This window comes from Aulonocara stuartgranti, assembly GCF_965226115.1.
Source record: "Aulonocara stuartgranti genome assembly, chromosome: 19".
Lineage (NCBI taxonomy): Eukaryota > Metazoa > Chordata > Actinopteri > Cichliformes > Cichlidae > Aulonocara > Aulonocara stuartgranti.
Window position 1 is genome coordinate 22,520,475 of NC_138955.1, and position 18,089 is coordinate 22,538,563.

Here is an 18,089-nt window from a genome sequence, read left to right on the forward strand (position 1 = left end):
TTGCCCTCTAGCCTCATTCTCCATGGAGGGTACTGCCCCTTGTGGCTGTTCAACTTGTAGCCAAGCATCTCACTGATCACTGCTGCCGTATTGTAGATCAGCTTGTTAGTGTCGGTAATCGTGGCTGTAGGTATCGTCCGTAGTGCTGCATTAACATCATCTAGCAGACCTTCTGTGGGTACTTCACGTAATCTTGCTAACCGGCTACGGGGGGTCCAGGTTTCAAGCTTGGCCATGATCCTATCTTTCAGGTCAGTTTCTCTTGCACTCAAAGATCCTTCTCCTATCGGTGATGATATCTCCCCGGGTGGGGGAGATATCATCACCCCCACCCGGGCTTGGTACCCAATCTTGGGTGGGGGTGATGATATCTCCCCCCTGACCTGGCTCCCCCTTGCCGTAGCATTTATGTTGTACCTCGTCAATCTCTAGCTGTGAGAGCAGTCTCTTCTTTCGAATGTTGGAACACTGAGCTACTAGTTGTTTCGCCGTCATTGTGGATGTTGGGTATCGAAGAATCCATAGGTCCCTCATCCTATTCATGTAACCCTTACTTCCAGACACATACACACATAGACATTTGCGCACTATTTTGTCACGAAGTATTTTACGGCTACCTCTAAAAACAGTCTAAACACAGTTCCTTTTGGCGAACTGGTGGTTCAGATCGTCAGACTGAATCCCACCGCCGTGGACCAGACCGCCCAGACTCGAGTCCACCTTCCGGGGCTTTCCTCCTCATCTAAGAGGGCTGTGCACAGACTTCGGTGCTGGCTCCCCACGGCGTCAGGAATCAGTCCGCCAGATCTTGGAACAGAGTCACGGATAACAGTTCTGATGTTTCTGCTCCGGCTACAAAGGACCAAAACAAATGTCAAAAGATGTATTCTAAGACACTTCTTCAGCTGAGAATCAGAGAGGAGAAACACACAGTTTTACTTGCATGCAAGGGCAGTACAGAGCACTCGCACTGAGAGTGAGCGCTCTGAGACTCGCGCTCTGCCACTGCCCTGGTCTTTATTTATAGATCAGTGGGTGCGTTTGATCATTACATTGGAATATGGATGTTTAGGTGTGTGTGTGTGTGTGTGAGAGAGAGAGGTTAAGCTGTGACCCCGTGAAGACTTCCGTAAACCTGCTGGTCTGGAAATCCAGCAGTTCATTTAAATAAAAAGGGACTTAGACTAGCTACGTTTATCCTACCGTAAAATTGGAAAAGAAGGTACGACCTCTCCCAGTTCCCCAGGATGTAGGTGTGAATGCCAGTGCACTCTTGAATGCACACAAAGTCGTTACAGACCTCCTAGGATGAGACATTCTTTCAACATGCCACCAACTATATACTTCTAAACACAAATGATTACATGCAGTATTCTACCATAAACAAACTTATATTATTAAAAGATTATACTGACTACTAAATATAATTTCCATTGACAGGTATAAAAAATGAAAGGTGGTGGATTAGCCAGATGCTGGCAGATGTGTAAAAATAACTCTGATGTTTGGTGGTGGCTATGGCGGAGCTTCCACAGAGGCCAGCAGGTGGATGAGGGAAAGGGCAGGAAGGAGGAGAGACCTGAGGCAGCCGCATTTCGTATTGAACTGAAAAGGAACACGATTTGTCCCGTACTTCAGCTAGAATGAAAAAAGACAAAAAGCTGGAGTTATTCTATGTCTTTACCCGCTGATGCCTCTTCTCTCATTCTCTCTCCCTCCTTCTCCTGTTGCTACCTCAATCATGAAACTGATCATTGATCAGCTGATCGGTTTTTCTGACGCAAGCCCCGTCTCTCTTGTTTGTTTATCTCCCGCTTTGCGCCAGAAAGAGGAAACCAGCGGATGTCGCGCTAAACAACAGCAGCACGTTTAAGCTTGATCAGCTGTTGTTAGAATTTATTTAATATTACTTGTATCAGCTGATTTTTTCTGCAGCCACGACCGTAAAGCTGCTGGTCATTACCTTTTAGGTGACATGAATAAGTTGAAGGGAAGTTATGAACCGTTTCTGAGAGACAAATAACACCAGGATCCTTTTTTTACGTAGCTGACAGTTGGTAACTGTCCAGAGGCGGGTCTAGCACAGCTTTGCCAGGGGGTCAGGTAGGGCATTAATAGGGAAAGGGGGGCACAAAGAAATACTTTTCTTTCTTATTCTCATTTAAAATGTCTGGCTTTTAATAAATAATTATCTGGATCTTACAACTAAAGTTTTTATCTGATGTAAAATGTATAGAAATCATACATATACCATCAAGACAGACATCACGACAGACATCACTGTCACGACAGCGTTTGTTTTCATTCAAAGACTTTATGGCGTTTCCTATAATACCTGGTGGGCCGGTCTCTAGTCAAAATGCCCAGGCCAACTTTTGTCCCAGTCCAGCCCTGTATATATTAAAAAAACAACTATATGTAAAATAATTAAAGATGTTTTTCTGATTTTTAAAAGAGGTAGTGGTTTATTTAATTGCAACCTGTAATTTATTGCAGTTAACTTTTATTTGTTTAATTGTTTACAAAAGGTTTGAAAACTGGTTTTAGGATGTGTTTATGCGGGGGGATGATTTTCTTGTAAAACAAAGCGAGGTCCTAGCAAAACAAAATTGGTAACCACTGCTGTAACACAACATAAGAACACTGGGCCATAGCTCAGCTGGTTTCTATCAAAGACGAATGGCTCACCGGGGTCCATGTCTTTATCTGCTCTGCGTCTGCTCTGAAACGGGCTGGTTTTTATAGCAAGCAAGGTTTCATTTCCTCAGAAACAAAACTTTGTGTTCACAGCTGAACAACAGAGGGCGACAGAGAGTCACACAAACTGGATCGTGTTTTGACTGGAATGTTCTTTCTGGCACAAAACTGCTCAGATGTCATTAATGAGAGACATGTTTCAGATGTGTTTGACAGATTAAATGTCAGCAATTTATTTCCAACAGTTTATATAGCAGAAATCATTTTGGGCAGACCATCAACGTTTTTAACAAGTTGCACAATTTGACCGTGTCCATGTGTTTTGTAATAAAACACCACAGCATTACCAGCACTCACATTTCAGCCAAGCTTTACTGAAGCATGACGCTGATACTTTTGGCAACTGTTTCTAACAACAGTAATTATATTCTTTGTTATTATTTTTCTTTCTGATTATCATAATTTCCTGGTCTCAGATGAGAGTAGCCAAAAATCCCACAGCTCCTCCAACAGAGCCCACGGCTGCGGTGGCGGCCCCAGACAGACCTGCCATACCTGCAGAGAGAAAACAGGCTTCAGAACACCAGACAGCTGATCGAGCAGTTAGATGAAGTAACTGAGCTGCAGAGAAGAGGGGGAGGCTTTATCCTCACTGCAACACAGCGACATGTTATTGTTTATAAGGCCTGTCCGGTATATCATACTAAGGGTTCTTTTGTTTTTGTTTTTTTACCTGCTGACTGTAAAATAGCCACCACACTTCCTGCTGCCACTCCTCCTCCATTGGCCACAGCAGCTGCAGACATCATGCTTGCAGCGTAGGAGCCTGCAGCTATACCAACTGAGGTGAAACCTACAGCCCCCAGGACAATAGGAGCAGACACCACTGCTCCACCTGACAACAGGAAGAAAAACCTGGTTACTGATCATCAGGATGCTTCGAAATGAATACTTGTATGATATGTGCAACTTCTACCAGCCTGAGTGATAATAAATAAATAAAAAAAACAAACAGCTGTATTACCTGCTCCGGCTGCGATTGCTATAGCTGTCACTGAAACACAAAAAAAGAAAGAAAAAAAACATCTTACCTCAGCTCAGCTGTAAATATTTTGACATTTTCTGTGGTGCTACTATCATAAGCCTATATGATGTAGTTATAGATAATATAAAAAGGCAGCTGTACTCACATAGACCCATTATTCCACTCAGGATGAGGAGCCTAAGATTAGATTGTGCCTTATAAACAAGTGGGAGGGTCAGCTGTTATTCCTAGGAAACGAAACTCTTAGAGTGGGCGTCACTGGGTCTGTGAAGTAAACAACGCTTCCTCAGTCATTTTGGAACAAGTGATTCTGAGGTGTACTGAAGTATTTCAGGGATTTTGCAAGAGAGGAAGTTGCTTAGTCACCCTGCCTAAAAGTTTTTTTAAAAAAACCCAATTCGTTATGGAGAGCTTGTATGGACTTCACTTGGGTCATTGCAAATGTATTTCTATGCTATTATGTATGGTAAGAAAAAATAAATACAAATAAATTTACAGTAATTATACCCAAAAGTACCACATTGCAGTATTGTATTTTTTTCCAGTGCATGTTATCTAGGAGGTAAGCACCACATGATTCATTCATTTCATGTTTTTATGTCTCTTTGACCTCCCCCGGGGACTGCAGATGGAAACTAGCTCTGACTCCTTCTGTTCTGGCTGAACTGAGGTTCTTTTCAAGTGGAATAGCAGCAGGATCCAGTACTTCCAAACTGATGTCATATTTTGCTATATTTTACAGAGGTGCAGTTCCAGTGAGTGTCATAGCAACCTTGTAGTTCGCAGGTAATATATTTTCTGTTTTGTTCTCTCTCTTTGTTTAAACAAAACAAACAGAGAGAGGAAACAGCAGGAGCGCCTGGTAGATTTAAATATATTCAAATATATATTCAAGTGTTTTAGTTGACCTTGAGGTAGAATCCAACAGAAGGGAAAGCTTTATCCTCACTGCAGCATAATGACGTGTGTCAATCTGTGGAACCAGCACCCCAATACAGGAAGTCTGGATCAGCTCTTAGTTTAAATGTCTAGTCATTTATCCTTCGGGCCTTACCCAATACGCAGTGTAGAGCCTAGATGGAGCCGATGATGAAGGTAACTCACCCTGTTCTAACTGCCTCAAAAGCCCTCTAGTTGTCTACTCCATCCTGATTAAAAAACAACAACAAACAAATGGGTCCTGAGTAGCCTTCTGGACCAGTTTTACCAGTTATGGTCTGTTACTTTTAAATGACTTGAGTAACTTGTAAAAGTTATTTACACAAAGATTTCTACCTTTACTGTTTCACAAAGAATTAAAAGGGGGACATCCACAATTTAGACTTTGTGAATAAAGGATATTTTATTAAAGCAATTTAGCAGTGATGTATGATATCTACTATGACTTCTCCTATGAGCTTGAGTGATTAAAAAAACAAAAACAAAGTAAGGTTAAGTGTCTTACCTGCCCCAGCTGTGATTGCTAAAGCTGTCACTGAAACACAGGAAAGAAAGAAAAAAACATCTTACCTCAGCCCAGCTGTAATTATTTAGACATTTTCTGTGACGCTATAATCATGAGCTTATATGATGTAGCTATAGACGATGTGAAAAAGGCAGCTGTACTCACTTAGACCCATTATCTCACACAGGATGAGGAGCCTAAGACTTGACTGTGCCTCATATACAAGTGTGAGGGTCAGCTGTTGTTTCTTGGGAAATGAAAGTGATTCTGAGGTTGGATCTCAGGGGGTTGACATCCATCCATCCATTTATTATGCTTTCACACATTAAGTGGTGTATTTCTGTGATTTTGCCTGAACTATAAATGAACAAAAGACAGGTTATTATGCAGAGCTTGTATGGACTTTATGGGCTATTCAAATGTATGTCTCTACTATTGTGTATGGTAGGAAAATACAAGTAACTAAATACTAATACAATGATAATATTTTTACCCAGAAGCAGCATAGTTGTTGTGGATTTTTTGAATGACGTGTATACTGCATATCTGCAATAAACATCATCAGATATTTGTTCGCATGTAGCAAAATCAACACCTGTCTGCAGTCAGAAGTAATGTCATAAGATTATGCCACTTGCTGATGTATGTTAATGTGTGACTTTTGACCATGATGTGACCAACTGTGATAAGGCAAAGCAAAGGGTTAATCAAAGGGTGCCCCTCTGCAGACGGCCCTTAGCCAGAGTCCTGACTGGCCCCTGCCTGTATCTTGGTCGGTACCTGACCCTGCTCTGCTGTTTTTGGCTGGAGGACAAGTGGAAAGTTACCCAGCAGCAGGAGGTGGGGTTACTAGCCCATAAGAAGGGGACAGAAGAGTCATCAGGGCTTTTCCCTGCTGTCTGTCCATTGGGGTTGGTCCCAACCTGCATGCGCCTACGGCAAACACCCTAGGGGAGCTTTTGCTTTTCCTTCTTTTTGCTGAACTTCACTGTTGAATAAAACAACTGGCATAGACCTCTGCTCTTCTCCTGTGATTTTTGTGGTTTTTGACTTTAATTGGAATTTGGGAGCTGAAATCAACCTTCTTCTAACCTGAGGAATTGCTCACACAACCTCTTGAAATTGCGACCCCACACAGTGCAGTGGTGTATTTTGTCCGGTGCTGCTGTTCACGTGTGGGCAGTTAGTATCATTTACTAAGAAATGAAAGTGAAACTTCTATCAATAATTATAAAAAGGCAGGGGGGGATGCACTGGACAAAATATACCACTGCACTGTGGATATCTGCGCATAACTACGGATACACTCTCTGTATCATCTGAATGTGGACAGATCATGGGCTGGGAAGGAATATGTAAATCCTTCATATTTTACTGTTTATGTTATTAATTATTTTTCATGCAGTGTAATTTAATGAATTTCTTACTCCATGCGCGATTTTGTTCACTCTTTGTCTTTCAAGGGAGTCGTTATAGTCGGAGGTAAGCTGTCAGATGACGTGATTCACCGCTTTCACGCAACCCACAATGCAATGCAAGTCTTATAAACATAAACTTTATTTACAGTTGAACAACTAAAACATGTTACTATTTCAAGAAATAACATTAGCTCATTTTAAATTTCATGGCAGGACCACATCACTGTCTTCTGTTTTTATTTACATTTCACAATAAACTTTTTGTAACTAAGGTTGGTTCTTGTTACTTCTTATTTGAAAATCTTTCCAATATATATGTAAAATAATATTCAGGAGGTGCTGGCACTGTGGCTCTGGCTCCAGCCATTCTGGCTGCACTGGGTTCACTCCAGCTGGAATAGCAGCAGGCTCCATTGCTGCCAAACTGATGTCATATTTTGCAGTTGCTAATGGAGGAGGAGTTGCAGCAGGAGGTCTCATAGCAACCCTGCAGTCCTGGGGTAAACCAGATATTTTGATTTAATTAGTAAATTATTTAAACAATATTATTTAGATGTTGCAAAGAAAATTGCTTACATATTTAAATATATAAAACAGATATAATGCAAATCATACAGAGAAGCATCAAAAAGAATAGCATAAAAGCTTTACACATGAATAACAAACAGTTGATGGCGTCTATAATCTCACTATAGGTATGGGAGGTCTGACGGGAGCTGGCATTGGAGGTGTTGCTGGTGCTGGAGGAACAGTGGGTTGGCTGCTCTCAACCATTTGTAACCAGACTGGAACACGTTAAGATTTACACTATGAACAAATACCAGATGTTTAGTCATGTGACAGATCTCAAATGAAGCATCATTTTAGAAACGTCAGACACTCAGCTTAAAGCAAAATTTGAAAATTAAGTTAAATATATGGTGGATTAAGATTACTGCTATTTTGAATGCATCATTTTTAGGTATCATTGTAGAGCATGAAGCTGTTTGATCTGAACCCAAGACTGATACGAAGAAATTTTCTGAATTTAATGTGAAAATAAAAATCCATGCAAAATAAAAGCATAGTTGTTTTTATTTTAAACATCATAATGTAATGCAGAAATATCAACCACTCCATAAAAGTCCAGAAAATGTGCCAAAATTCTGACTGGGTTGTAGGGGATCAAATACCAGCTTCACCCAGTGCTATGCAAAAATGCAAAATACAAAACAGGGAAAGCAAAGAAAGTAGAATGAGTTATAGAGCCCACGAATGCCTCAGTTTCCAGAAAGTTTACAATAATCTCCACAGAACGACTCCTCATAATACATGCACTGAGCTCATCTGCAGGTAAGATTATGGAAACGGGTGCAAGGCTTTAAGAAATCAAAACACGAGCACCTGAAAGCTAAAAAATAAATAAATCAGACTCACCTTAGTGAAGACAAAGGCATTAACACCATTCTGAAATTTAGAACTACAATTTCCTACAATAAAGTAATCAATTGATATGAAAATTTTAGTGTAGAACATTAAAAAAAACATCTGCACATCCTTAAAAAAAAAGGGGGGGGGGGGGGAAGATTGTGTGAGGTTTATTGTGTGAGGATTAAATCTTTAAATAATCTTTTGTACCATTACAAATTTTAAAAACACTGGAGCCAGCAGACACTTTGAAATGCATTTTAATTAAGTTAATTTCAGTTACTCTTATTTAGATCTTTCAACAAAGTAAAATATTGCTTAGAGAAGGAAGGAAAGGGTTTAGTGAGTTTCCATTCCTACACCTGAAATAATCAGTGGCAAAGATGTAAGAACGACAAATGTACAGCACATCTTCAAAAATGATAACTCTTCACTCTGGTTTAATATCTTCCTTTATTTTGAACCTTGAATGAATAAACACTAGAACACTCTTTAGTTTAAACACTTCAGTAACGTGGTATGACCAAAAAATTTCGTTAAATCCTGAAATTTTTACAACACTCTGAATTTGTGGAATTACTCTTTGGTGCACAGAAACACTGACTGCAGAAACACTTTCACTCATTCACTGAAACAGTTAAAAAATGTATCACTCATATTTCTGACATCACAACAATGCTCATTAGTAGGAAGAGCAGTGGCAACAAAATATCATTAGAATTTGCCATGTGAGATTATTTATATTTTTTATTTCCGTATGACACCTGCCAGCAATTTCAGTCCTGCTCCTGCAGCAGCTCCAACACCGCCCACAGCTGCAGTGGCAGCCCCCGGCAGCCCAGCTGCACCTTCAAGAGGGAGGAGGGAAAATATTCACAGCTTCAATATGTTGCATCAAGTCAAGCAGCTGAGTTTGCTTCTAACTTTATCAGGAATCAAAACAACTGACTGCCACCTAATAGTGGCATCACTGCCCCCTAGTGGTGTCAGATTTCATAAACTAAAAAATGCCCTATGGCTTATACACCAATACCTCACTCATGTTGTAGGCACTAAAGTCATTTTAAGGGTCTGGTAAATGGCCTGTAATTGTATAGCGCTTTAGTTAGTCCCTATGGACCCCAAAGCGCTTTACACTACATTCAGTCATCCACCCATTCACACACTGGTGATAGCAAGCTACATTGTAGCCACACATAGACACTGGCGCAACCGGGCCCTCTGACCACCAGTAGGCAATTGGTGAAGTGTCTTGCCCAACGACCAAGACTGTTGGAGCCGGGGCTCGAACTGGCAACCTTCTGATTACAAGACAAACTGCCAACTCTTGAGGCACGATCGCCCCACACCACAAGCTTAGTCCTGTAACACAACACAGGACACTAAGGCCGTCCCCATTTAACTCTGTAAACTTAAATGGGGACGATTCAACTGATTTAAGTTGAATCAGTGTGTACATTTGTAAATGTGTTATCAGTCATTTGTATTGAATTATTCAGTCCCCGAGTATACATATACTGGTCACCACCAACAGGAGCAAGGGTCACCTTTGCTTTGGTTCCTACGGTGGCCCTGAGAGGCCAAACGGACTGCAACTTAAGAAAACACTAGCAATAAGAAAAACGCTACAAAAGCACACAAAACTAATACTGATGACGGATTTTTAGGCTAATAGTTAGGCTAACACACTTACCTCTAATCTTTTCTTTCCTCACAAAACTGAGAGATACTCCACTTCTTTTAAGTGTCTCCCAGCCCAATTCTTAGTATATTTTTGGTTCCTGCAACTCGTCCGTCGGGTTATTGTCTCCCCAGAAACACTTCCCTTGTGCTTTCGGAAATCTGTTTTTTCCTATTTCCGTTGTGTTTTGTGTGCTTTTGCAGCGTTTTTCTTATTGCTGCTGTTTTCTTAAGTTGAGGTCCGTTTGCCTCTCAGGGCCACTGTAGGTTCCTAATAAAGTGAATGTATACAGCACTATTGATGAAACCACAGTAAAGTCAGACAACAAGCCTACCTGCTGACTGTAAAACAGCCACCAGGCCTCCAGCTACCACTCCGCCTCCATTAGCCACCGCAGCAGCAGACATCATGCTTGCAGCGTAGGAGCCTGCAGCTATTCCAGCTGAGGTGAAACCTACGGCCCCCAGAGCAACAGGAGCCAAGGCCACTGCACCGACTGCACATGGATGAGAACACCAGCATCAGTGTGACTGTTACAAATGATATGCCATGTAAAAAGTTTTTATATAAGCAGAGGCCTGAGGTACGAGGCAGGATTACATCTTATCCTGGGCTCGCTTTAAATGTTAAAGCAAGTTTAGCATATCGAGGGTATCTTTCAGTTATCTGGATTCACTTACCCCAACACTGGCAATCTGGATAAGTGGTCACATGAAGCTGTTATGAAACAAATTAAGTTAATCCAGGGTTCACCCTTCTCGCTCACGTAAAAGGGCTGGTGCTGTTGTCAAGTGTAAGTGTGAGAGGAAAAAGTACTTTACAGTAGTTTAGTATTAAAAGTGCTGTATGAATGTTTGTGCCCTCTAAGCACTTTGGACAGCATGACTGGAAAATACACATTATATGAATAAAGTCTGGCCTATTTGAAGCCAGAAAAGCTGTGTAAGTTTATAGATTCAATATCACAGTTCTGTGTTTGAGGCACTGGAGAATCTGATGATTATAATTAAGGTCAGCAAGTACAAGTTTGTGTCCTGTTTCACAATCATGTATTATTGCTGGAGAACAAAGAAAATGTTGTAAAACATTTGCTTCCAACAGGAAAACGTAAAGTAATAAAGTTGTATCTAAAGATCTACATTTATTAATGACATCAGGGAAAAACGAACACAAAAACATTAGATCCTCCTACTGTCCACACACAGAGGTCTGGGGGACTTTCTATGAACAGTGACCCTATTGTCTGGATGATGTATTGGTCAGTAGGTGGTGATTTCATGCATAATCTTTATATTTCATTTGAGAGCATAAGTTACAATGGCGCACACAGGGTTCAAGTTATGACTAAGGATCAGCAGGTATGAAACAACGCCTGCTGACTAATCGGTTTTCTGAAAATAGCGTCACTATTCGTAGAAGATCCCCCAGACCTCGGTGTACAGACAGTAGGACGGACTAAAGTTTTTCAAAAGACTCTAAAGTTTTGGTGCTTTCCCTGAGGAGCATCAGTAATAAATCTATATTCTTGCACTTCACTTTATTCCTTAACATTTTTCTTTTCCCTGTTGGTGGTAAATTGTTTACATGCTGCCAAAAACAATCCCTGTCAAGCGTCAGCCCCAATCAAGGGTTAGCTTATCAAGCCGACACCCAGCTTCGTGTGACCGCTTCTCCTGACTGCAGGGTAGTGGATCAACATAACAGAGAGATACCGTGGGTAGGTTGAACCCCGGTGACCATACAGACCGTCCAAAGCCTTACCTGCTCCCCCTACAACAGCAACGATCGTCCCTGAAACACAACATCAAAGCTCACATCAGCACTAACATTAGCTATCATCATGGCACCGTCACACCATTAAACACACGAGTATCGTTATTTTAAAGTAATACGTGTATTAAAACACTCACCGACACGCATGTTTACGGAGTTCCGCTTTCTATGTTTGCGTATCGTATAGTGACTGCGGTCAAGTGAGCCCTCACTTACGAAGTCGCAGTCAAGCTAGCCGCCCCGCCAGCCGCACCGAAAATGTGGTTGCACTACTCTTACGTATATTACGGTATGGGTGAAAACCGGCTTAGAAACGCAGTGTTTTCTGTCCTGACACTATTTTACTTCACAATCCACTCCCATTTTTAGTGTATCTCCACTTTCCCCCCTGTGATCCACAGCCCAAATTACTGTATGATTCAGAGAAAATTAACAATAAAATTTACCCAATTTACTCAACTATACTTTTAATGTCCTCATCTTTGACCTCAGATTACAGGAAAACTGTAAGAGGTGACGCAGATATTTCACTGGATTATGACTCTGGGTGACCCCCACTCTGCACCCTGTGATCCACAGCCAAAATTACTGTACGGATTTTGAGAAAATTCATAGCAAAATCTTCCCATTGTGCTTTACTGTACTCCACATATTAACATCTTTGAGCTCCGATTACAGGAAAATTGTAAGAGGTGACGCAGATATTTCACTAGATTATGACTCTAGGCTGTCGCCACTCTTCACCCTGTGATCCACAGCCAAAATTACTGTACGGATTTTGAGAAAATTGATAGTAAACTTTGCACAATTTACTCTACTGTACTCTATATATTCTCATCTTTGAGCTTAGATTACAGGAAAACTGTAAGAGGTGACGCAGATATCTCACTGGATTATGACTCTGGGTGACCCCCACTCTGCACCCTGTGATCCACAACAAAAATTACTGTATGGATTTTGAGAAAATTCATAGCAAAATCTTCCCATTTTGCTTTACTGTACTTTATACATTGACATCTTTGAGCTCCGATTACAGGAAAACTGTAAGAGGTGACGCAGATATTTCACTGGGTTATGAATCTAGGCTGTCGCCACTCTGCACCCTGTGATCCACAGCCAAAATTACTGTACAGTTTTTGAGAAAATTGATAGTAAACTTTGCACAATTTACTGTACTATACTCTATATATTCTCATCTTTAAGCTCAGATTACAGAAAAACTGTAAGAGGTGATGCAGATATTTCACTGGATTATGAATCTAGGCCATCTCCACTCTGCACCCTGTGATCCACAGCCAAAATTACTGTACGGTTTTTGGGAAAATCCATAGTAAATATGCACAATTTACTCTACTGTACTTTTAATATCCTCGTCTTTAACCTCAGGTTACAGGAAAACTGTAAGAGGTGACGCAGATATTTCACTGGATTATGACTCTGGGTGACCCCCACTCTGCATGCTGTGATCCACAGCCAAAATTACTGTACAGTTTTTGAGAAAATTGATAGTAAAATCTTCCCATTTTGCTTTACTGTACTCTACATATTGACATATTTGGCCTCAGATTACAGGAAAACTATAAGAGGTGACGCAGATATCTCACTGTATTCTGACTCTAGGCTGTCGCCACTCTTCACCCTGTGATCCACAGCCAAAATTACTGTACGGTTTTTGAGAAAATTGATAGTAAACTTTGCACAATTTACTCTACTGTACTTTTAATATCCTCGTCTTTAACCTCAGATTACAGGAAAACTGTAAGAGGTGACGCAGATATTTCACTGGATTATGACTCTGGGTGACCCCCACTCTGCACCCTGTGATCCACAGCCAAAATTACTGTACGGATTTTGAGAAAATTGATAGTAAACTTTGCACAATTTACTGTACTATACTCTATATATTCTCATTTTTGAGCTCAGATTACAGGAAAACTGTAAGAGGTGACGCAGATATTTCACTGGATTATGACTCTGGGTGACCCCCACTCTGCACCCTGTGATCCACAGCCAAAATTACTGTACGGATTTTGAGAAAATTGATAGTAAACTTTGCACAATTTACTCTACTGTACTCTATATATTCTCATCTTTGAGCTCAGATTACAGGAAAACTGTAAGAGGTGACGCAGATATCTCACTGGATTATGACTCTGGGTGACCCCCACTCTGCATGCTGTGATCCACAGCAAAAATTACTGTATGGATTTTGAGAAAATTCATAGCAAAATCTTCCCATTTTGCTTTACTGTACTCTACATATTGACATCTTTGGCCTCAGATTACAGGAAAACTGTAAGAGGTGACGCAGATATCTCACTGTATTCTGACTCTAGGCTGTCGCCACTCTTCACCCTGTGATCCACAGCCAAAATTACTGTATGGATTTTGAGAAAATTGATAGTAAACTTTGCACAATTTACTCTACTGTACTCTATATATTCTCATCTTTGATCTTAGATTACAGGAAAACTATAAGAGGTGACGCAGATATCTCACTGGATTATGACTCTGGGTGACCCCCACTCTGCACCCTGTGATCCACAGCCAAAATTACTGTACGGATTTCTGATGAAATTAAATCCTATTCCATTACCAAACAAAATGAGTTCATTGAAGTATTTGCTTAACTACAAGAAATGTCTTTCCACACACAATTTAAATTTTTCAAAATGTCATTCACACACCACCTCAAGTATCAACTTCAGTTTTAGACATTATTTATTCAGTGCTTAATCACAACAATAGTCAACTTAAGGCACTTACATAATAAGTTAAACCTTACAATAATACATACAGAGAAAAACCCAACAATCATATGACCCCCTATGAGCAACAGTGGGAAGGAAAAACTCCCTTTTAACAGGAAGAAACCTCCGGCAGAACCAGGCTCAGGGAGGGGCGGCCATCTGCCTCAACCGGTCAGGGTGAGAAATTACATTTCTCAGATTACTGATTTCTCATATTACTACTACACAGTTTAGATACACTCAACAAAAATATAAACGCAACACTTTTGTTTTTGCTCCCATTCCCCATGGGATGGACATAGAGACCTAAAATTCATTCCAGATACACAATATAACCATCCCTCCCAAACAGTGGTCACAAATCAGTCCAAATGTGTGGTAGTGGGCACATCTGCTATATTGAGATAATCCATCCCACCTCACAGGTGTGCCACATCAGGATGCTGATCTGACATCATGAGTAGTGCACAGGTGTACCTCAGACTGCCCACAACAAAAGGCCACCCTGGAATGTGCAGTTTTGTCTCACAGCAAAATGCCACAGATGCCACAAGCAATGAGGGAGCGTGCAATTGGCATGCTGACAGCAGGAATGTCAACCAGATCTGTTGCCCGTGCATTGAATGTTCATTTCTCAACCATAAGCCGTCTCCACAGGCATTTCAGAGAATATGGCAGCACATCCAACCGGCCTCACAACCGCAGACCTCGTGTAACCACACCAGCCCAGGACCTCCACATCCAGCAGGTTCACCTCCAAGATCGTCTGAGACCAGCCACCCAGACAGCTGCTGGAACAATTGGTTTGCACAACCAAACAATTTCTGCACAAACTGTCAGAAACCGTCTCAGGGACGCTCAACTGCATGCCCGTCGTCCTCATCGGGGTCTTGACCTGACTCCAGCTCATCGCCGTAACAGACTTGTGTGGGCAAATGCTCACATTCGATGGCGTCTGGCACGTTGGAGAGGTGTGCGCTTCACGGATGAATCATGGTTCACATTGTTCAGGGCAGATGGCAGCTGAGAATGTCCCAGTTCTTGCATGGCCAGCATACTCACCGGACATGTCACCCATTGAGCATGTTCGGGATGTGCTTGACCGGCGTATACGACAGCGTGTACCAGTTCCCACGAATATCCAACAACCTCGCACAGCCATTGAAGTGGAGTGGACCAACATTCCACAGGCCACAATTGACAATCTGATAGACTCCATGCGACGATGTGTTGCACTGCATGAGGCAAATGGTGGTCACACCAGATACTGACCGGTTCTGGGTCCCCAGACCCCCAATAGCGCAAAAAACTGCACATTCCAGGGTGGCCTTTTGTTGTGGGCAGTCTGAGGTACACCTGTGCACTACTCATGATGTCAGATCAGCATCCTGATGTGGCACACCTGTGAGGTGGGATGGATTATCTCAATATGGCAGATGTGCCCACTACCACACATTTGGACTGATTTGTGACCACTGTTTGGGAGGGATGGTTATATTGTGTATCTGGAATGAATTTTCGGTCTCTATGTCCATCCCATGGGGAATGGGAGCAAAAACAAAAGTGTTGCGTTTATATTTTTGTTGAGTGTATCTAAACTGTGTAGTAGTAATATGAGAAATCAGTAATCTGAGAAATGTAATTTCTCACCCTGACCGGTTGAGGCAGATGGCCGCCCCTCCCTGAGCCTGGTTCTGCCGGAGGTTTCTTCCTGTTAAAAGGGAGTTTTTCCTTCCCACTGTTGCTCATAGGGGGTCATATGATTGTTGGGTTTTTCTCTGTATGTATTATTGTAAGGTTTAACTTATTATGTAAGTGCCTTAAGTTGACTATTGTTGTGATTAAGCACTGAATAAATAATGTCTAAAACTGAAGTTGATACTTGAGGTGGTGTGTGAATGACATTTTGAAAAATTTAAATTGTGTGTGGAAAGACATTTCTTGTAGTTAAGCAAATACTTCAATGAACTCATTTTGTTTGGTAATGGAATAGGATTTAATTTCATCAGAAATCCGTACAGTAATTTTGGCTGTGGATCACAGGGTGCAGAGTGGGGGTCACCCAGAGTCATAATCCAGTGAGATATCTGCGTCACCTCTTATAGTTTTCCTGTAATCTGAGGTCAAAGATGAGAATATTAAAAGTACAGTAGAGTAAATTGTGCAAAGTTTACTATCAATTTTCTCAAAAACCGTACAGTAATTTTGGCTGTGGATCACAGGGTGAAGAGTGGCGACAGCCTAGATTCATAATCCAGTGAGATATCTGCGTCACCTCTTACAGTTTTCCTGTAATCTGAGCTCAAAGATGTCAATATATAAAGTACAGTACAGTAAATTGTGCAAAGTTTACTATCAATTTTCTCAAAATCCATACAGTAATTTTGGCTGTGGATCACAGGGTGAAGAGTGGCGACAGCCTAGAGTCAGAATACAGTGAAATATCTGCGTCACCTCTTATAGTTTTCCTGTAATCTGAGGCCAAAGATGTCAATATGTAGAGTACAGTAAAGCAAAATGGGAAGATTTTGCTATGAATTTTCTCAAAATCCGTACAGTAATTTTTGCTGTGGATCACAGGGTGCAGAGTGGGGGTCACCCAGAGTCAGAATCCAGTGAAATATCTGTGTCACCTCTTATAGTTTTCCTGTAATCTGAGCTCAAAGATGTCAATATGTAGAGTACAGTAAAGCAAAATGGGAAGATTTTACTATCAATTTTCTCAAAAACCGTACAGTAATTTTGGCTGTGGATCACAGGGTGCAGAGTGGGGGTCACCCAGAGTCATAATCCAGTGAAATATCTGCGTCACCTCTTACAGTTTTCCTGTAATCTGAGCTCAAAGATGAGAATATATAGAGTATAGTACAGTAAATTGTGCAAAGTTTACTATCAATTTTCTAAAAATCCGTACAGTAATTTGGGCTGTGGATAACAGGGTGAAGAGTGGGGGTCCCCCAGAGTCAGAATCCAGTGAGATATCTGTGTCACCTCTTATAGTTTTCCTGTAATCTGAGCTCAAAGATGAGAATATATAGAGTACAGTAGAGTAAATTGTGCAAAGTTTACTATCAATTTTCTCAAAAACCGTACAGTAATTTTGGCTGTGGATCACAGGGTGCAGAGTGGGGGTCCCCCAGAGTCAGAATCCAGTGAAATATCTGCGTCACCTCTTACAGTTTTCCTGTAATCGGAGCTCAAAGTTGTCAATATGTAGAGTACAGTAAAGCAAAATGGGAAGATTTTACCATGAATTTTCTCAAAAACTGTACAGTAATTTTGGCTGTGGATCACAGGGTGCAGAGTGGCGACAGCCTAGAGTCAGAATCCAGTGAAATATCTGCGTCACCTCTTACAGTTTTCCTGTAATCGGAGCTCAAAGATGTCAATATGTAGAGTACAGTGAAGCAAAATGGGAAGATTTTAATATCAATTTTCTCAAAATCCGTACAGTAATTTTTGCTGTGGATCACAGCATGCAGAGTGGGGGTCACCCAGAGTCAGAATCCAGTGAGATATCTGCGTCACCTCTTTCAGTTTTCCTGTAATATGAGCTCAAAGATGAGGACATTAAAAGTATAGTTGAGTAAATTGGGTAAATTTTATTGTTAATTTTCTCTGAATCATACAGTAATTTGGGCTGTGGATCACAGGGGTGAAAGTGGAGATTAACCAAAACTGGGAGTGGATTGTGAAGTAAAATAGTGTCAGGACACAAAACACTGCGTTTCTAAGTCAGTCGGCACCTATACCGTAATATGCGTAAGAGTAGTGCAACAACATTTTAGGTGCGGCTGGCGGGGCGGCTAGCTTGACTGCGACTTCGTAAGTGAGGGCTCACTTGACCGCAGTGTATAGTGACAGTCTCAACTGA

At 41.2% G+C, this 18,089-nt stretch overlaps 2 protein-coding genes and 1 long non-coding RNA gene across 4 annotated transcripts; all 3 read right to left on the reverse strand.

Annotated features, from left to right (window-relative positions):
* Nucleotides 1-2,894: 2,894 nt before the first annotated feature.
* On the reverse strand, nucleotides 2,895-3,980 carry LOC309695189 (interferon alpha-inducible protein 27-like protein 1). The gene is made up of 4 exons (XM_082515693.1): nucleotides 3,888-3,980; nucleotides 3,722-3,751; nucleotides 3,431-3,592; nucleotides 2,895-3,252 (listed from the first exon to the last, which is right to left on the reverse strand). Exons 1-4 carry the CDS (start codon nucleotides 3,895-3,897, stop codon nucleotides 3,170-3,172), a joined length of 285 nt encoding a protein of 94 aa, XP_082371819.1. The 5' UTR covers nucleotides 3,898-3,980; the 3' UTR covers nucleotides 2,895-3,169.
* A 2,745-nt stretch (nucleotides 3,981-6,725) lies between these two features.
* LOC309695198 lies at nucleotides 6,726-7,406 on the reverse strand. The gene is made up of 2 exons (XR_014273066.1): nucleotides 7,295-7,406; nucleotides 6,726-7,099 (listed from the first exon to the last, which is right to left on the reverse strand). It is a non-coding gene; the product is annotated as an uncharacterized lncRNA (long non-coding RNA).
* Nucleotides 7,407-8,445: 1,039 nt separating this feature from the next.
* Nucleotides 8,446-18,085, reverse strand: LOC309695184 (interferon alpha-inducible protein 27, mitochondrial-like). 2 transcript variants are annotated; one of them, XM_082515687.1, is made up of 5 exons: nucleotides 18,068-18,085; nucleotides 11,603-11,646; nucleotides 11,454-11,483; nucleotides 10,027-10,188; nucleotides 8,446-8,859 (listed from the first exon to the last, which is right to left on the reverse strand). In XM_082515687.1, the coding sequence occupies exons 2-5, from the start codon at nucleotides 11,610-11,612 to the stop codon at nucleotides 8,759-8,761; spliced, it is 303 nt and encodes a 100-aa protein (XP_082371813.1). In that variant the 5' UTR covers nucleotides 11,613-11,646; nucleotides 18,068-18,085; the 3' UTR covers nucleotides 8,446-8,758. The 2 variants fall into 2 exon arrangements, with proteins under 2 accessions (XP_082371813.1, XP_082371812.1); XM_082515686.1 differs by lacking the exon at nucleotides 18,068-18,085 and having other exon boundaries at nucleotides 11,603-11,717.
* Between the last annotated feature and the right edge of the window lie 4 nt (nucleotides 18,086-18,089).

Bases quoted from the DNA above. Each gene is read 5' to 3' on its own strand.
- LOC309695189 (XM_082515693.1), bottom strand. The intron at 3,593-3,721 runs GTAATACAGCTG...TCCTGTTGTCAG, and splicing joins AGCAATCGCAGCCGGAGCAG to GTGGAGCAGTGGTGTCTGCT. The intron at 3,253-3,430 runs GTAAAAAAACAA...TTCTCTCTGCAG, and splicing joins GGCTATTTTACAGTCAGCAG to GTATGGCAGGTCTGTCTGGG.
- LOC309695184 (XM_082515687.1), bottom strand. The intron at 10,189-11,453 runs GTAAGGCTTTGG...ATCCATGTGCAG, and splicing joins TGCTGTTGTAGGGGGAGCAG to TCGGTGCAGTGGCCTTGGCT. The intron at 8,860-10,026 runs GTAGGCTTGTTG...TCCCTCTTGAAG, and splicing joins GGCTGTTTTACAGTCAGCAG to GTGCAGCTGGGCTGCCGGGG.